Raw genomic sequence first — 14,405 nt, 5'->3', positions numbered from 1 at the left:
GGAAAGGGAAATGGTGTCGAGATTTAAAATACCAGGATGGTGATGTGCATGCTCAGTCTTTTTTTTAGACTGGTTGTAAACAGTTGTATAGAATTAAGTCGGTCATTAAACCACCCAATATTCAAATGAACTTCACTTGTTTTCGGGAATGAGTGGTAAGAAATATCTTTGCATCGAGGTGTAAATATAATGTGGTGCGATGTCTTAACTGCAGGTCTGTTGTATTCATCTGCTCCTAAAGCTGCCTGTAGCATTTCTGGGAGGGGGAGGGGGAGGGTGGAGGGTGGAGGGTGGAGGGTGGAGGGTGGAGAGGAAGGAAGAGGGAGGAGATAAATGGTAAGAAACTATTCTAATTCTATCTCAGATGGCCAGAAATTAACAGTATACATTTCAGATTAAGGCGAAAGTATAAGTGGAACAATATTTGTACTGATTACATTAGAATTATAATTTTTATATTTGCTATTAATTTAGTGTTGTCTTGTTTGCTAAATGTGAGGTTTTGAACCTTTCTTTTCATTTCAGATTCCAGAGCAGCTGTGAAGAATTCTGGCTGGAGGAAATGATGCCTCATGCAGTTCTTGGATCATTTTGGGACGAACTGCCAGAAAACAAATGCAACATCCAATTTATCAAACTAGAATCAAAGCCTAACAGACACTAAGCAAGTCTTTTAACAATGAAATCGAACCAGGAACGCAGCAACGAATGCTTACCGCCCAAAAAACGCGAGTTTCCTGTCAGCTGCCTGCCCCTGGCAGGGAAGGTGGTTGCAGCTGCTACTGCGAGTGAGAGCAGTCGCAGCGAAAACTTGGCATGGCTCGCCAATGTAGCTAGCAGCCAAAGCAGTGTGGGCGTGAGGTATGGACATGTCAAGGTAGCAGGAGAAACCTCAATGGAAACTGGCTTACCGCTGTATAAACCACTACCGACTGCAGTGGATTATTCATCACATGGGAACGTTAGACCATCTCCTGGGGTAACACATCTTCGTGCTGTTTATTCATCTTCAGCAGTAGCTCAGCCAGGACCCTCAGTGTCACCAGTAGAGTATGCTCCCCTGCAGCCCGCTGCTTTCCAGTTTGTTGGGCCACCTTACAGCGGACCATACACGGGACCTGCTGCATTTGTCCCTTCCCCATTGATCTCCCCAACAGCCTCTAATGCTTCTGCCACTCCATCTCAGTATTCCCATCTAGAACCCTACTCTACAATCTTCGCCGGTATGGGCAGCCCATCCCAGCATAAAGTTGAGCAGCAGGTGGTCAGGCCGCACAGAATGATAACCGGATCGCCTTCACCCTCTGTGCAAAACCAGTACGTGCAAATTTCAAGCTCGTCTCCAAACGTGACCAGGCCCCTCTCCCCTACAACAGTTCCCCTGCATTTGCACTCTCACCCTTCACTGATTCCGCACACCCTCACAGTCAGTACGCCATCCCAGGTGGTTCTCCAGTATGCAGATGCCGGGTACCATGTTGCATCAAGGGAATCCATAAGGAAGGTTGACGACATCAGGCCACATGTAGTTCCAAGAAGGGAAGTATTAAACGGTGAAATTGAAAAAAGCAGGAGATACGCCATCTCGCCCAGCACAGAAATGAACATGGAAAAGGCAGGAACCAAACCGGTTGCTCGGCACTATGAAATAAGGCGTGGGACCCATATGGTTGTCCACCCAAGTCCTGCTGACTATAATGCACAAGAAACTTTAGGTCCTAGAACCTCGGTAATGATTATACCGAACAGTCACACGCCTACTACAGATGTGGAGGTCCAACAGGCCATAGACAGGGACAACTCTCCTTTGGCACTATATGATAAGACTAACTTAAATCATGGGAAGGCAGCCTTTTCTCCACATTCTGTCATCCAAACTACTCATAATCCTACTGAGCACCTCTCTATAGGACTACCTGCTAGTGCTGTATACCCTGGCTCTCAACAGCCACTTATTGGTTACATAAGCAGTCAGCAGCAAGCACTTAGTTACCCTGGGAACCTGCAACAGCACCTAGTAATCCCAGGCACCCAGCCCCTTCTTATTCCTGTATGCAGTACAGCGGTTGAAGCATCGGGGGTAACGTCTACAATAGTGACGACGTCTCCTCAGTTTGCTGCAGTGCCTCATCCATTTGTCAGCACGACCAGTCCCAAGAGCGAGAACTATCACTCTGAATCACTTGTTACTCAACCAACTTATCACACGACCGTCGTACAGGCCCAAGTGCACCTGCCAGTCGTGCAGTCAGTGAGTTCTCCCGTGGCAACTTCTAATCAACTGCCTCCCTACTTCATGAAAGGATCAATCATACAGCTAGCTAATGGAGAGCTCAAGAGAGTTGAAGACTTAAAAACAGAGGACTTCATACAGAGTGCTGAAATCAGCAGTGACCTGAAGATTGACTCTAGCACTGTGGAGCGCGTTGAAGACAGTCACACCTCCAGCTTTGCTGTCCTGCAGTTTGCAGTTGGAGAACACAGAACACAGGTATGAGTGACCATGTCACTGGAGCATTGTATGTTTCTTTATTAACAGCAGAATTTAAGCTTATTTTCACTGGGGGTCATTTCAAATCTTTTTTGATTTTCCCCCAATAAATTCACTTTTTTTCAGGTGGTGAATCAGTAAAAATCCAATTTCCAACTGAACTTGAGAGAAAAGCCCTGAAATTTCTCATTGATTTCTTACCAAAAATGAAGTCCAGAGACGCACATACATCGCGTTGGTGATGTCAGCACACACGTTGCGTGCTAAACGTGCCATACCGAAGTCACTGACGTGATATGTGCACATCTCTGAACCTGATTTTCAGCAGGAAAGTCTATGCAATTTGGATTTTTTTTTAAGGGTACCTGGATCGTTAGGTATCCTATGAGGACTATACATTTTATGCTGCAGCAAATGTCAGTCTTTCATTCCTAGTTGGGTACGGAGCAAGGGCAGTAGTTCACTGATGTAGTTACCACACTGAGCCCCATGAAGACTGAGGTCATCAATCAAAGGCTGACGCGGGTTACACACCAAGGCACTGCTTACTTAAAACAAGATCACAAATGTTCCTCATTTGTGTAATCTCCAACTATTTTTTTTAATCCCAGGTAAGGGATGGGAGCCAAAGCAACAATCGTAGGTTCTTTCATTTTACATTTTAGTTTTAAAGAAAACTATCTAGGGGTTAAGTGGGAATCTGATAGTGAGCCCCATAAAAGTAGTGTCTGTGTACTGTGTAAATAGTTGTGGGTTGTAATTTAGCTTAACTGTATCTTTTTTTTTGCATCCTTTGCTTTTTTTTTCAAATTTTTGTGATGTTCAAAATAATTTCTTTTTTAATTGATTTTCTCTGAATTTGCCTGGATTTTTTTGGGGCCCAGTTTTCCCCACTAACTTTCTCCCTTTCTTTAAAAAAAAACACTTTGAATAAAACCCCAGCTTTTTAAATTAGGCAATAAAAACTGAGTATAATGATCCTTAAGCATGTCTAATACAGCTTCGAAGGCTATTAACATGAGCTGGGCACAGAAGTCCTCCCAGCTGTAGCAGTTGAGAGTTGGGCTCTCATCCAAGGCACACAAGTTCAGATCCCAGCTTTGACTTGCCGCCTCATACAGTTTCACTAGCGATTTGCTGGGTCTTGAGATGGAGCAGTGGTGGGGTCCTAAAGGGTGAAACGTAAATATATTTGAAAGTAAATATGGTTGATCAGCATCCTTAGTGTGAGATTCTGAATCCAAAACTGTTAAACATTGAAGTTCTGGTGATTAACAAGCAGAAATGTAATTCTCGATTTATTATTCCGGGCATGAAATAATGTAGGCTTGGCATACGATAAAATTTTAAAAGGGCTTTCAATAATATGTGACCTCATCGTCATCATCCGTCCTTTGATATCAAAGAAGACAGCGGGAATACCATCTCTTTTTGCAGTGAGTTCTCTGATGACTGATGAGACCTATTTTAGTTTGGAATGAGCAACTGCAGATTGAACAGTGGATCCCAGATACATCAGTTTGGGGATCTTGATTTTTCAAGTGAGGCGTGCCACGTCCCTTGGATGGTCCCCAGTCTTTGGCCTTCTCTGCTTGCACAACTCTCTAGAGGAATAGAATTGAAAAGCAGAGAAGTTATGTTAAAATTGTATAGAACCTTGGTTAGACCACACTTGTCTCCATATTACAAAAAGGATATGGAGGCTCTGGAGAAGGTGCAAAAAAGATTTGCACCGATGATACCAGAACTGAGAGATTATACATATCAGGAAAGACTGAACAAGCTGGGGGCTCTTTCCTCTAGAAAAGGGAAGGCTGAGGTGTGACCTGATAGAGGCCTTTAGGATTATGAAAGGGTTTGATAGGCTAGACGTAGAGAAGATGTTTCCACTTGTGTGGGAGATCAAAACTAGGGGCCATAAATATAAATTAGTCACTAATAAATCCAATAAGGAATTCAGGAGAAACTTTACCCAGAGAGTGGTTAGAATGTGGAACTTGCTACCACAAGGAGTAGCTGAGGCGAATAACATAGATGCATTTAAGGGGAAGCTAGATAAACACATGAGGGAGAAAGGAATAGAGGATATGCTGATAGGGTGAGATGAAGTAGGGAGGGAGCAGGCTCGTGTGGAGCATAAACACCAGCATGGGTTGAATGGCCTGTTTCTGTGCTATACATTCTAAGTAATTCTCACCTATGACTCCAAGTAGCCAAGTAAAGGTGGCACAGATTTTCCATACTACTTAATGTCATAGTCCATTTTAGCTACAATATTATTAAATCCAGTTGAATTGCCTGTAAGATTACAAGAGCGTTACAGGTCAGGGCGATTACAAGAGCGATCACAATGAGTTTTCGTTGAATTTAAAATCACAGTCGTGTATATCTAAACCATTCTTTGTTATTGCAGTCCTGATTTATAGAGTTACAAAATAAAACTCCTCTTGTACCTCCAAAGCACCAGTTTGAACTCCTAGTTAAGAATTGTTGACATCCTGCCCCTTTAAATTTACTGTGCTACCATTAGTTCTCAAAATAAGGCACGTACAGCTTGTTTGCATTCTGCTTCTTCATACCTTTTCCCTTGTGTGGGGTACAGATTTATGTGAGGCATCATGTTCATTCAAATCCAGACAAAAGCCAACTGCCAGCTGGTCCTCCTTACAAAAATCCCAAAGTATTTGTGTTTGTTTTTTGTATTTTTCTTTGGTTGTAGAAACCAATCATTTTCTCACTCCGAACATAGATTTGGAATGACTTAACGCCACACACATTACCAGCTCGTTACCATAGAAAAAACGTCTAGGATCCTTGAAAAATTATATATTAAAGAGAAATATCTTTTAACAATTTTGTTACATGTATGCTTGATTCAAGTTAAAGCTAGTAAACAGCCTCTCTGTGAAAACAATGTGGTAAGTTAAATGATTGTGGCTTGAACCAAGTTTTTATTTTGGAAAAAGATTGAGGCCCCTTCATGTCCCCCATTTAGGGAGCGAGAGCTTCCATAGTGTCATTACAGCTACACGCTGCTGAACACACTCTCCCCACAATTTAAAAGAACATCTTACCGTATAAAATCCTTTTATTATTCGGAACACCACTCAAAATACATAATAAACATTTCCCAGTAAGAGATAGGCCTTACTAATCATTCATCTCCAAGGAAAAGAAACAAAATGAGGAGGAAACGTTTGAAAGGCTGACTGAATACAGAACAAAACTGGAGAGACATTAGAGGTAGGCAGGGCATAGAGCAAAACTAGTGAGAGACAGCCAAGATTGGCTTTAACTTTGTGTTTGTTTACTGTTCTGCTGATACTCAAAACTGGGTGAAAAATGGTGCAGGAATGAAGTAAATAAGGCCCATCCACCAAGACTCATTGTTGCATTGGGTGACACACAAATCCAAACTGGACCCGCCTGCTTTGGTAGTTCCTGACTCATAGCATGATGCTTTCATTGTGAGCCTTGTCGCATTCTTGCTATCACTGAAGTTTTCCTGCTTCATTTCTAGATTGTCTGGAGTATGTGTACTTCACTCCTGCCTGTCATTGGTGAGTGTATGTATGTCAGTAGCCCACTGTAATGTTTATACAGTCACTTTTCAAAGCATTCCCTTATAGAACATCTACATCTACAGGCAGCACTGTGAAGGTCTTTAATAACTAATATTTTGATGTTGTAAACCATGTATATGTACCTTGCACTAATTCGTCCAGATTGAGGTGTAGCCCATGAATCAGTGAGATACTGAACTCTGTACAATTTATTTCTATAAAAAGAAGCTTGCTTTTTTTTATAAAAGCAAATTTAAAATTTTATTTATTAAAATTTACCTTGTGAAGAAAGTTTAAAAACTGATTACTGTTTAAGTGAATAACCAATAATTTAATGTTTTGCTTTCATGGCTAGAAAATAATAATCAAGTATAATTCCTCTTATATGCCCATTACATTTACTGTTGGTGGAACTTTGTGAAGTTTTTTGCCCAGATTACACAGGCTTCTAGGTGACATGAAACATTTTAAAATGTTCCATTACAAGCAAGAAATCGTACAACAGAAAATTCTTTAAAAGAATTCACTGTGAATTCCTAACAAGCATGCAGCCCTACGTTTATAGATATGGAGGCTATTACCTGAAGGAATTGATAGCCATATAAGTGTTTTATTTATTCTTTCTTGTGTTTAAAGTTTTAGTCTGGTAGTATGTTCCATTTCCATAACTCCATCAGGGTGATTCCGCTATCTCGCACTCCCAGCATGGAGTGGCCCTCACAGACCAAAATGCGAAATCGTGGACACCCAACCCGTGATTTTCTGAAACATGCACCCTGCCAAGTGTTGTATCACGGAATAACTTCAGTACCTAAATCATTGTCATCTGTTACCTTCCATCTGTGTAATGACATTCCAGATGTCGTCATATTATGGATAAACAAAAAGCAAAATACTGCACATGCTGAAAATCAAACAAAAACACAACGCTGGAGACGTTAAGGTCAGGCAGCATCGATTGAGACAGCACAAATCAGTTGATGTTTTAGGTATAAACTCTGCCTCAGAATTAAATGGTATTACCTTTGAGGGAATTGAGGAATTACCTTTACTCTGAGGAAGCATACTATGGGTGAAGCTATTGTCTTCAATTATTTTACTTGTTTTTTTCTAGCGAATTCCCTCCACCACCACTCGGGGCACTGAGACCAATTAATGTTCCCTGACGGAGGGAACCCTCCTTTCCATTTAAAATACGAACCTTTTTAAACATAGCCCAAAGCTACAAAGATCTACTCACCAAATAATTCCTTTCCAGCTTTATTTGGCTGAAAACCAAAACAACTAATGAGCTTGTAATAGCAGTGCGCGTGTTCCTCCACCTCCGATTCGCCATTGTTTCTTTTAGGACTTTCGTAATGCATCAGATCTCCTGTGGCTTGTTGCTGCCCCACCTACCCTCTCCTTGTCTATACCAAAGGTGTACTTTCTTCCTTTTTTGGATTCATTTCCTTTGATTAATGTTCAAGTGGTTAGTTTTTGGTAAGTCAGTAATTAATTTAATGAGAATTTAATAATAACACCTGCTCACCAAGCCACAAGTAACTTGTGAAATATTTTTTCCATCACTGCAATTACATATTATTATATACAGTTGGAGTATTGTGTGCCGTTCTGGGCACCCCGTTATAGGAAGAATATTAGCCATGGGAAGAATACAGTGAGGATTCACTGACCCATGAATTAAAGAATATAGATATGAAGAAAGGCTTGAAAAATTTCACTGAAATATAGCAGATTAAGGGGAATCTAATAGAAGTTTTCAAAATTATGATGGGTTTTGAGAGGATGCTAGTGAATAGGTCAAGTATGATGGGAAGCTATGGTGTATTAAAAATACATCACTGGGTGATGGGTAGCCTAAAGAATGCTACGGGGGTTAGAGGCACACCATTGACTGTATTTAGTATATTTGCTCTTTCAGCAACTCTATCCTTCAGATTTGGCAACAGACTGATAAAATAGCACACGATGCTCTCATTCTGTCCTACAATGTACTGTAGAAATATGCATATTTACAATAAATATACTTTCACTTTTCTCGCAAGTCAATCCTACCACCTCAATTTTTTCCTTGTGCAAGTGTAAACAGCTGTAAAATAGTTAGACATAGTTACTGTCTCTAATCCTCTCTGCTGCACAACACCTGAGTTAATTTTGGACTTTGGGGCAAGTTTGCATACAGGTTGATGACATTCTTAGCTATAGACCCTTTGTGTCCTGTGTCATGAAGTTTCCCTGCAAAAAGCAAAGCAGCAGCATAACCTGGACTTGGGAATAGAGGGTATAATTTCAAAGTTTGCAGATGACATGAAACTCGGAAATGTGGTAAACAATGTAGAGGATAGCAACAGACTACAGGAGGGCGTAGACAGACTTGTGAAATAGGCAGACATATGGCAGATGTAATTTAATGCAGAGAAGTGTGAAGTGATACATTTTGGTAGGGATAATGAGGAGAGGCAATATAAACTAAATGGTACAATTTTAAAGGGGGTGCAGGAACAGAGAGACCTGGCGGTATATGCACACAAATCTTTGAAGGTTGCAGGACAAGTTGAGAAGGCTGTTGAAAAAGCATATGGGATCCAGGGCTTTATTAATAGAGGCATAAGAGTACAAAATCAAAGAAGTTATGCTAAACCATTATAAAACACTGCTTAGACCCCAGCTGGAGTATTGTGTTCACTTCTGGGCACCACATTTTAGGAAGGATGTCAACGCCTAAGAGAGGGTGGAGAATAGATTTACTAGAATGGTACGAGGGATGCGGGTCTTCAATTATGTGGAGAGACTAGAGAAGCTGGGTTTGTTCTCCTTAGAGCAGAGAAGGTTAAGGGGAGATTTGATAGAGGTGTTCAAAATCATGAACGGTTTTGATAGAGTAAATAAGGGGAAACTGTTTCCAGTGGCAGAAGGGACGGTAACCAGAGGACACAGATTTAAGGTGATTCGCAAAAGAACCAGAGACAACGTGAGGAAGCATTTTTTTACGCAGCAAGTTATGATCTGGAATGCACTGCCAGAAAGGGCGGTGGAAGCAGATTCAATAATAACTTTCAAAAGGGAATTGGATAAATACTTGAAGGGAAAAAATTTGCAGGGCTGTGGGGAAAGAGCGGGGGAGAGGGACTAATTGGATTGTTGTACCAAACAGCCGGCACAGGCACGATGGGCCGAATGGCTCCCTTTTTGTATCATACTATGATAAAGGCTAACCACATACGTGTGTGTATTTGTTTACATATATCAAAAATCTTGTGTCTGTGCAACTATCAACCGTTTCCATTCTAAATTCCTATGTTCACATTTATAATAGAATTTGCCTCTACAAGCTTATCATGTAATTACACCTCCCTCTTTCCCGCTCTTTCCCCCCCCCCCCCCCCCCGCAATCCCGTCAAGGTGCTGCAATTCCAGAACTGGCTTGAGGATGTATTACAGTGTGACAAGTTTGCATAGGCAGTCTTCATTATAAACGTGAACATGGAATTTATCATGGAAATATAAAAATAAAGACAGAATGTATAAAATGGAGATTGAATTAGGTCTGCATGCTCTGATCCAATTATTCCTTACCCTTTAATCCTGCTTCACCTGACTGCACTTGACCTTGACTCCCGCTGGTGCTGTAGTGCCTCTAGAGGGAGAGTGTAATTACAGTGTGACGAGTTTCCATTATAAATGGAGACTTAGGAATTCATAATGGAAAAAGTTGACGGGGAGTGTGCGTAGATAGAAGGATAATCTTTTTTATATATATATAACTAGTGGAGCTGCCATAGCATTGCACACAGTGAGTGATGATCTGTACATCTGTGATCTTAAAAAATATTAAGTTTGTGTGCATGACTTGTCTTCTTTGTGACACTTTATCACCTTCTTCCCAATATAAATTCTTATGTCCATATTTGTTGGGTTTTGTCTGTATAAACTCGTCATCCTGTATATATTTAAAATTCACTTCAAAGAGCTGAGTGGACAATTGCACTTATCACTGAACGTTTCCCAGTATAAGGGCTACTTGACGAAAAGTTCTGTTTGAAGTGATGTGTAGTGTGTTTCTCAATTATGACCACAGGATACAGAGTAACAAGGCTGAAAGTGTGATGAACTATCCTTTGCATCATCATAATGGTGACTTCCACAAGTAGTACTGCTCACCTGGTTGAGTTGAGCAATGTAGAAAATCTAGCTGATTGAGATTGTGAGGTGTGTAGTACTTGTTATTTCTGTAATACTTCGAGATGGGACAGTGGATATTCAAAGCCATGGAATGGAAACACTTGGAGGCTCATCCCCTGCTCTGTTCAGATCCCATACTGAGCCACACTGAGTAGGCTTTTGCTACATGGCAGAGGAAGAATCAGAGAGGATAGTTGCAACTTCGTGATTCCTAATTTTGCCTGGCGCCCAGCCACAGGGGGCAGTGGAAATTTTCTACACCCAAGCTTTCAATGAGAGAGTTGCCCAAACCAGAGGCACCACAAATGGGGGATAATTCACAAGAAGAAAAATGCCACAAAAAGAAAGTCTAAAGGGCAAAAGAATGTCAGATGTAAGTGAGCTATCGAAAGCTCCATGATACTAGCTGTGCTGCTGTGTAGATTTTCTCCTGTATCTGTGACTCGCTGGCAGTGCTCCTAATTTTTATTATCTGCATTATGTGAATCCACTACAAACATAAAACTGATACCAGGGCCTGGAGTTTCTGTTAGGGGCGCAATCGGGAAAATGCGCCGGAAATTGTGCTGGTTTTGCCAAGTTGAAGATACGCCTGAGTTTCTGCTCAAACGCATTTGCAGAAGCTCAAACGTAAAATCTCTCATGAATCAGTGCAGTCGAGCAACGTTATCGATTATTTATTGGAACGTGGCCAATTCAAGATTACTGAATTAATCTAATTTATACTGAAAAATTTGTTCAAATAATTACTGCAGCTGAAGAAACAGTGGTTTCAATTGACTGCTGGTCACGGGTCTTATATACCAAAGGCAGATCAATTGCCTGAGTTTTAACTTATTTAAACTGAATTTAAAGTAATTGTAGCTTTAGTAAGAGAAACAGACCTGAGTGAGGCTTCAATTGACTGGTCACTGCAACTGCAGGTCATCAATGATGGATTAATGTGACCACGGATGTCTGTGCACCCAAAATTCTGGGTGCAATCTGATGAACACGCCCGAACGGGTCAGTTTTGTGGGCAGGAACTGCTGCAGGTGAATTGACTTTTGAACCAGAGCAAAAGATCGCGGAGACTCCAGTGTAAATTTTTATGGGCGGAACTCACTTGCGTTTTAAATTCCACAATTTGTCGGTTCCGCCCAGATGCGCTGATATCTGGGTGGAAACTCCAGGTCTAGATATTTTACAAATTACTTGAAACGAAATGGAATGCCCACCCATAGGCAGCAAGTTGCTGTTCAGCTCGCCCTGTCGCTGTTCAGCTCGCCCTGTCGCTGTTCAGCTCGCCCTGTCGCTGTTCAGCTCGCCCTGTCGCTTTTGTGCTGAGTCAGTTTCTTGGCAGAGAAGTAGAATTTTCTCCTAACAACAAAAAACACCTGTTTGATGTTCAGAAATGGACTTTACATTTACACATGCTGTTTCTATTGAGTCCATTTCTGAACAACTTTTTATTGTTTGCGACATGCTGCTTAATATTGGGGTAGAACTTGCTCCGGAAATAATGCAGGAGCTCAACAGCGCTCTAAATTAAAGAAGCAAGTTCCCAGGTTTGCACATATGCACTAAAATGCGGAAATCGTGAACTTGCCCCTGTTGGTTCGCTGGCGATTTGACAGCTGCGAGTTAAAGGGCCATCGCACGCTGCAATCAGAGAAATCATTGAAAAATCGCAAACTTGCTCAGCTGGAAAGTAACTAATTATGCCGCCAAAAGGTACGCTTAAAAATACCAGGTCTAAACGAAGTTTTAAAAGCACAGTTAGTCTTAATGACTGCCAAACAACTAAAAGTTAAATTTTGTGGAGTCTTATATTACTCATTTTAATAGTTTTTGGTCATTTAAAAAAAATAAAAAACTTTTTTTTATCTTTTTCCTTCTGTCTCTTCAATTTAATTCAATTATTTCTTTGGCTTTTTATTTTTAAAAATTTTAATTTTTTTATTTACAATGCATTTCAGAATACTAACTTAATGAAGTTAATACTAAATTAATGAAGTCTGCTTGCCTGCTTATGGGCGTGACTTCTCTTCCTGACAGATTTTGTGGGCCTGTCTTCTATTCTCACAGACTGTTCCATGCGCATCACCTTACGCTGCTCAGAGGCTGAGTTGATAGCGCACAATTTTTTTAAAGTTCAGAATCGAGCAAGTTGACGCCACAGAGCCCACAGTAAGTACGTTCATTAATTTAATTCACGGGAGCTGCGACGAGCGTTGCCACACCGCTCTGCACAAGTTTTGGGCCACTTTTTTTCCAGCCTAAATTTTGAACCTCTATAGGGTCTGTGTTTTTAAAAAGTTTTTCTGGAATTTCAGAAGCAAAGCAATAGATGATATGGTTTAGGAAATGTGAATTGTACTGTAGGCCTGGTACAGCCGACAGATAATGCACTGTACATCTGTTCTAGATCTGAGTTAAGGGTGTTGCATCAGAGCTGAAAGATGCATAGTAATGCAGGTGGAAGGAACTAAATGTTTTTAATGATCCTGTGAGACATGCTGCATGTCAGGATATCTTTAAATGTTTTATCATCTTTTTTTCTCGGCAATTTTCTTCCTTCCTCTCCTGAAGGCATTGACTCCTAATTGGGACACAATTCCACAGATGACGGTTATCGTCCAATTCCTTGTCCTAGTGACCATTATTCATGCATGAACCTAGATAATTGAGTGTCAGCAAGTCTGATGCTGCTTCCATCCAACATGTAAACGCACATTTGCAGCAAGAGTCGCAGGAAAACAGTTGGGGGGGGGCAGGAATCCTGATTTTCTCCAGCATAACTCGAGGTGCTAAGAGGCCAATTGTGGTGTCCCCCTCCCTCCTTGCCTGAGATAAGGTAACTCGGCATAAACTGGAGATCAGATCTGGGACAATCCTGATGTGTATGGTTCAGCTACTTACTGGATAAGTGCGTTGAGCCCATGAAAGTTGTACTTTGAACATGGTTGTTTGAATTCCATTGTACTAAAAGAATGTTCAGGCAGCATTTAAACTCCCTCAGCTCCATTTCATTTACCTCGCAGCTCTGCCACAGATATCAGGCCTGCTATTGGTAGCTGTGCTGTACCTGAGAGGGTAGGCACATATCATGCCCCCAAGCTCTGCCAGTCGCTCTCTGTAAGCAACTGTTCAGAGGTATACAAGTGTGACCCAGGAGTAGTTTCATCTGATTTGAGAACAGCTAGTCTTTGTTCATTGCCTTCTCTCAAAGGTGTGGCCAATACTGGGAACTTGCCTTACGGGCATTCAGGGATGCAAGCCAGTGGCCCTGTGACAAGGAACAACACATTTGCAGCTCTGTACCGTGTCTTTGCCTCCTTTTCTTGGGTCTCATGCCCTGCCTAATAGAGCTATCAAGGGACCAGCTTGTAGAACACGGTCAACTTTGCTCAACTTGGTTGCTAAAAGGGAAATCTAGGCATACATTCCGATATGTTCTCCCTTCCTCCCCCACCCCCACCCCCCCAACAAGATTTTGGATTACTGTATGGACCCTGTGGTACAGCATCCCAGTACTATCCATGAAATTAATGTTTGTATGTTGGATGTGTTAAAGGAAATAACTGGCCAACAAGTTGTGAGTAACCCTTGAAGGCATCCAACAGTCTAATAGCTGTATGAATTTAGAGGTAGCACAGTGAACAATCTTGTAGCTAGAGTGCAATCACATGAAGTCCATGTGCTTCAACAAGGGATCTTGAGTTGATGTGAAAGGAGTAGGACTATCTCTTTAAAGCCTAATCCAGCATAGAAGCTGCTGCTTAATATTGGTGTATGTCTATTTTATATATATATATATAAAAAGTGACTTAAGTGGGTCAATCACCTTTCCTCTCACTTGCACATGCTCTCTCTCCCCATCCCCCACTTGCCCCCTCTCTCCCCATCCCTCACTTGCCCCCTCTCTCCCCATCCCCCACTTGCCCCCTCTCTCCCCATCCCCCACTTGCCCCCTCTCTCCCCACCTCCTCTGTGCCCCTCACTCTGTGTCTCATGCAACAGTGGTAACGTCTGCAGGCTTCTACAACAACATCAACTTCCATTTATATAGCGCCTTTAACATAGCAAAACGTCCCAAAGGCACTTCACAGGAGTGTAATCAGACAAAATTTGACACCAAGCCACAAAGAGATATTAGGCAGGTGACCTAAAGCTTGGTCAAAGAG

At 41.5% G+C, this 14,405-nt stretch overlaps 1 protein-coding gene across 8 annotated transcripts in view; it reads left to right on the top strand.

Annotated features, from left to right (window-relative positions):
• The window catches only part of atxn1a (ataxin 1a), a 319,165-nt gene that overhangs the window by 297,223 nt on the left and 7,537 nt on the right, over nt 1-14,405 (top strand). For all 8 annotated transcript variants that reach the window (XM_068001701.1, XM_068001703.1, XM_068001696.1 and 5 more), the window contains one exon: nt 526-2,491. In XM_068001701.1, the coding sequence (XP_067857802.1) occupies nt 680-2,491 (1,812 nt within the window). In that variant the 5' untranslated portion in view covers nt 526-679. The remainder of the gene's footprint in view (nt 1-525; nt 2,492-14,405) is intronic.

Source organism: Heptranchias perlo, chromosome 2, assembly GCF_035084215.1.
Source record: "Heptranchias perlo isolate sHepPer1 chromosome 2, sHepPer1.hap1, whole genome shotgun sequence".
Classification (NCBI taxonomy): Eukaryota; Metazoa; Chordata; class Chondrichthyes; order Hexanchiformes; family Hexanchidae; genus Heptranchias; species Heptranchias perlo.
The sequence above is the reverse complement of the archived record's forward strand: the minus strand, read 5'-3'. Positions and strand labels throughout refer to the sequence as shown.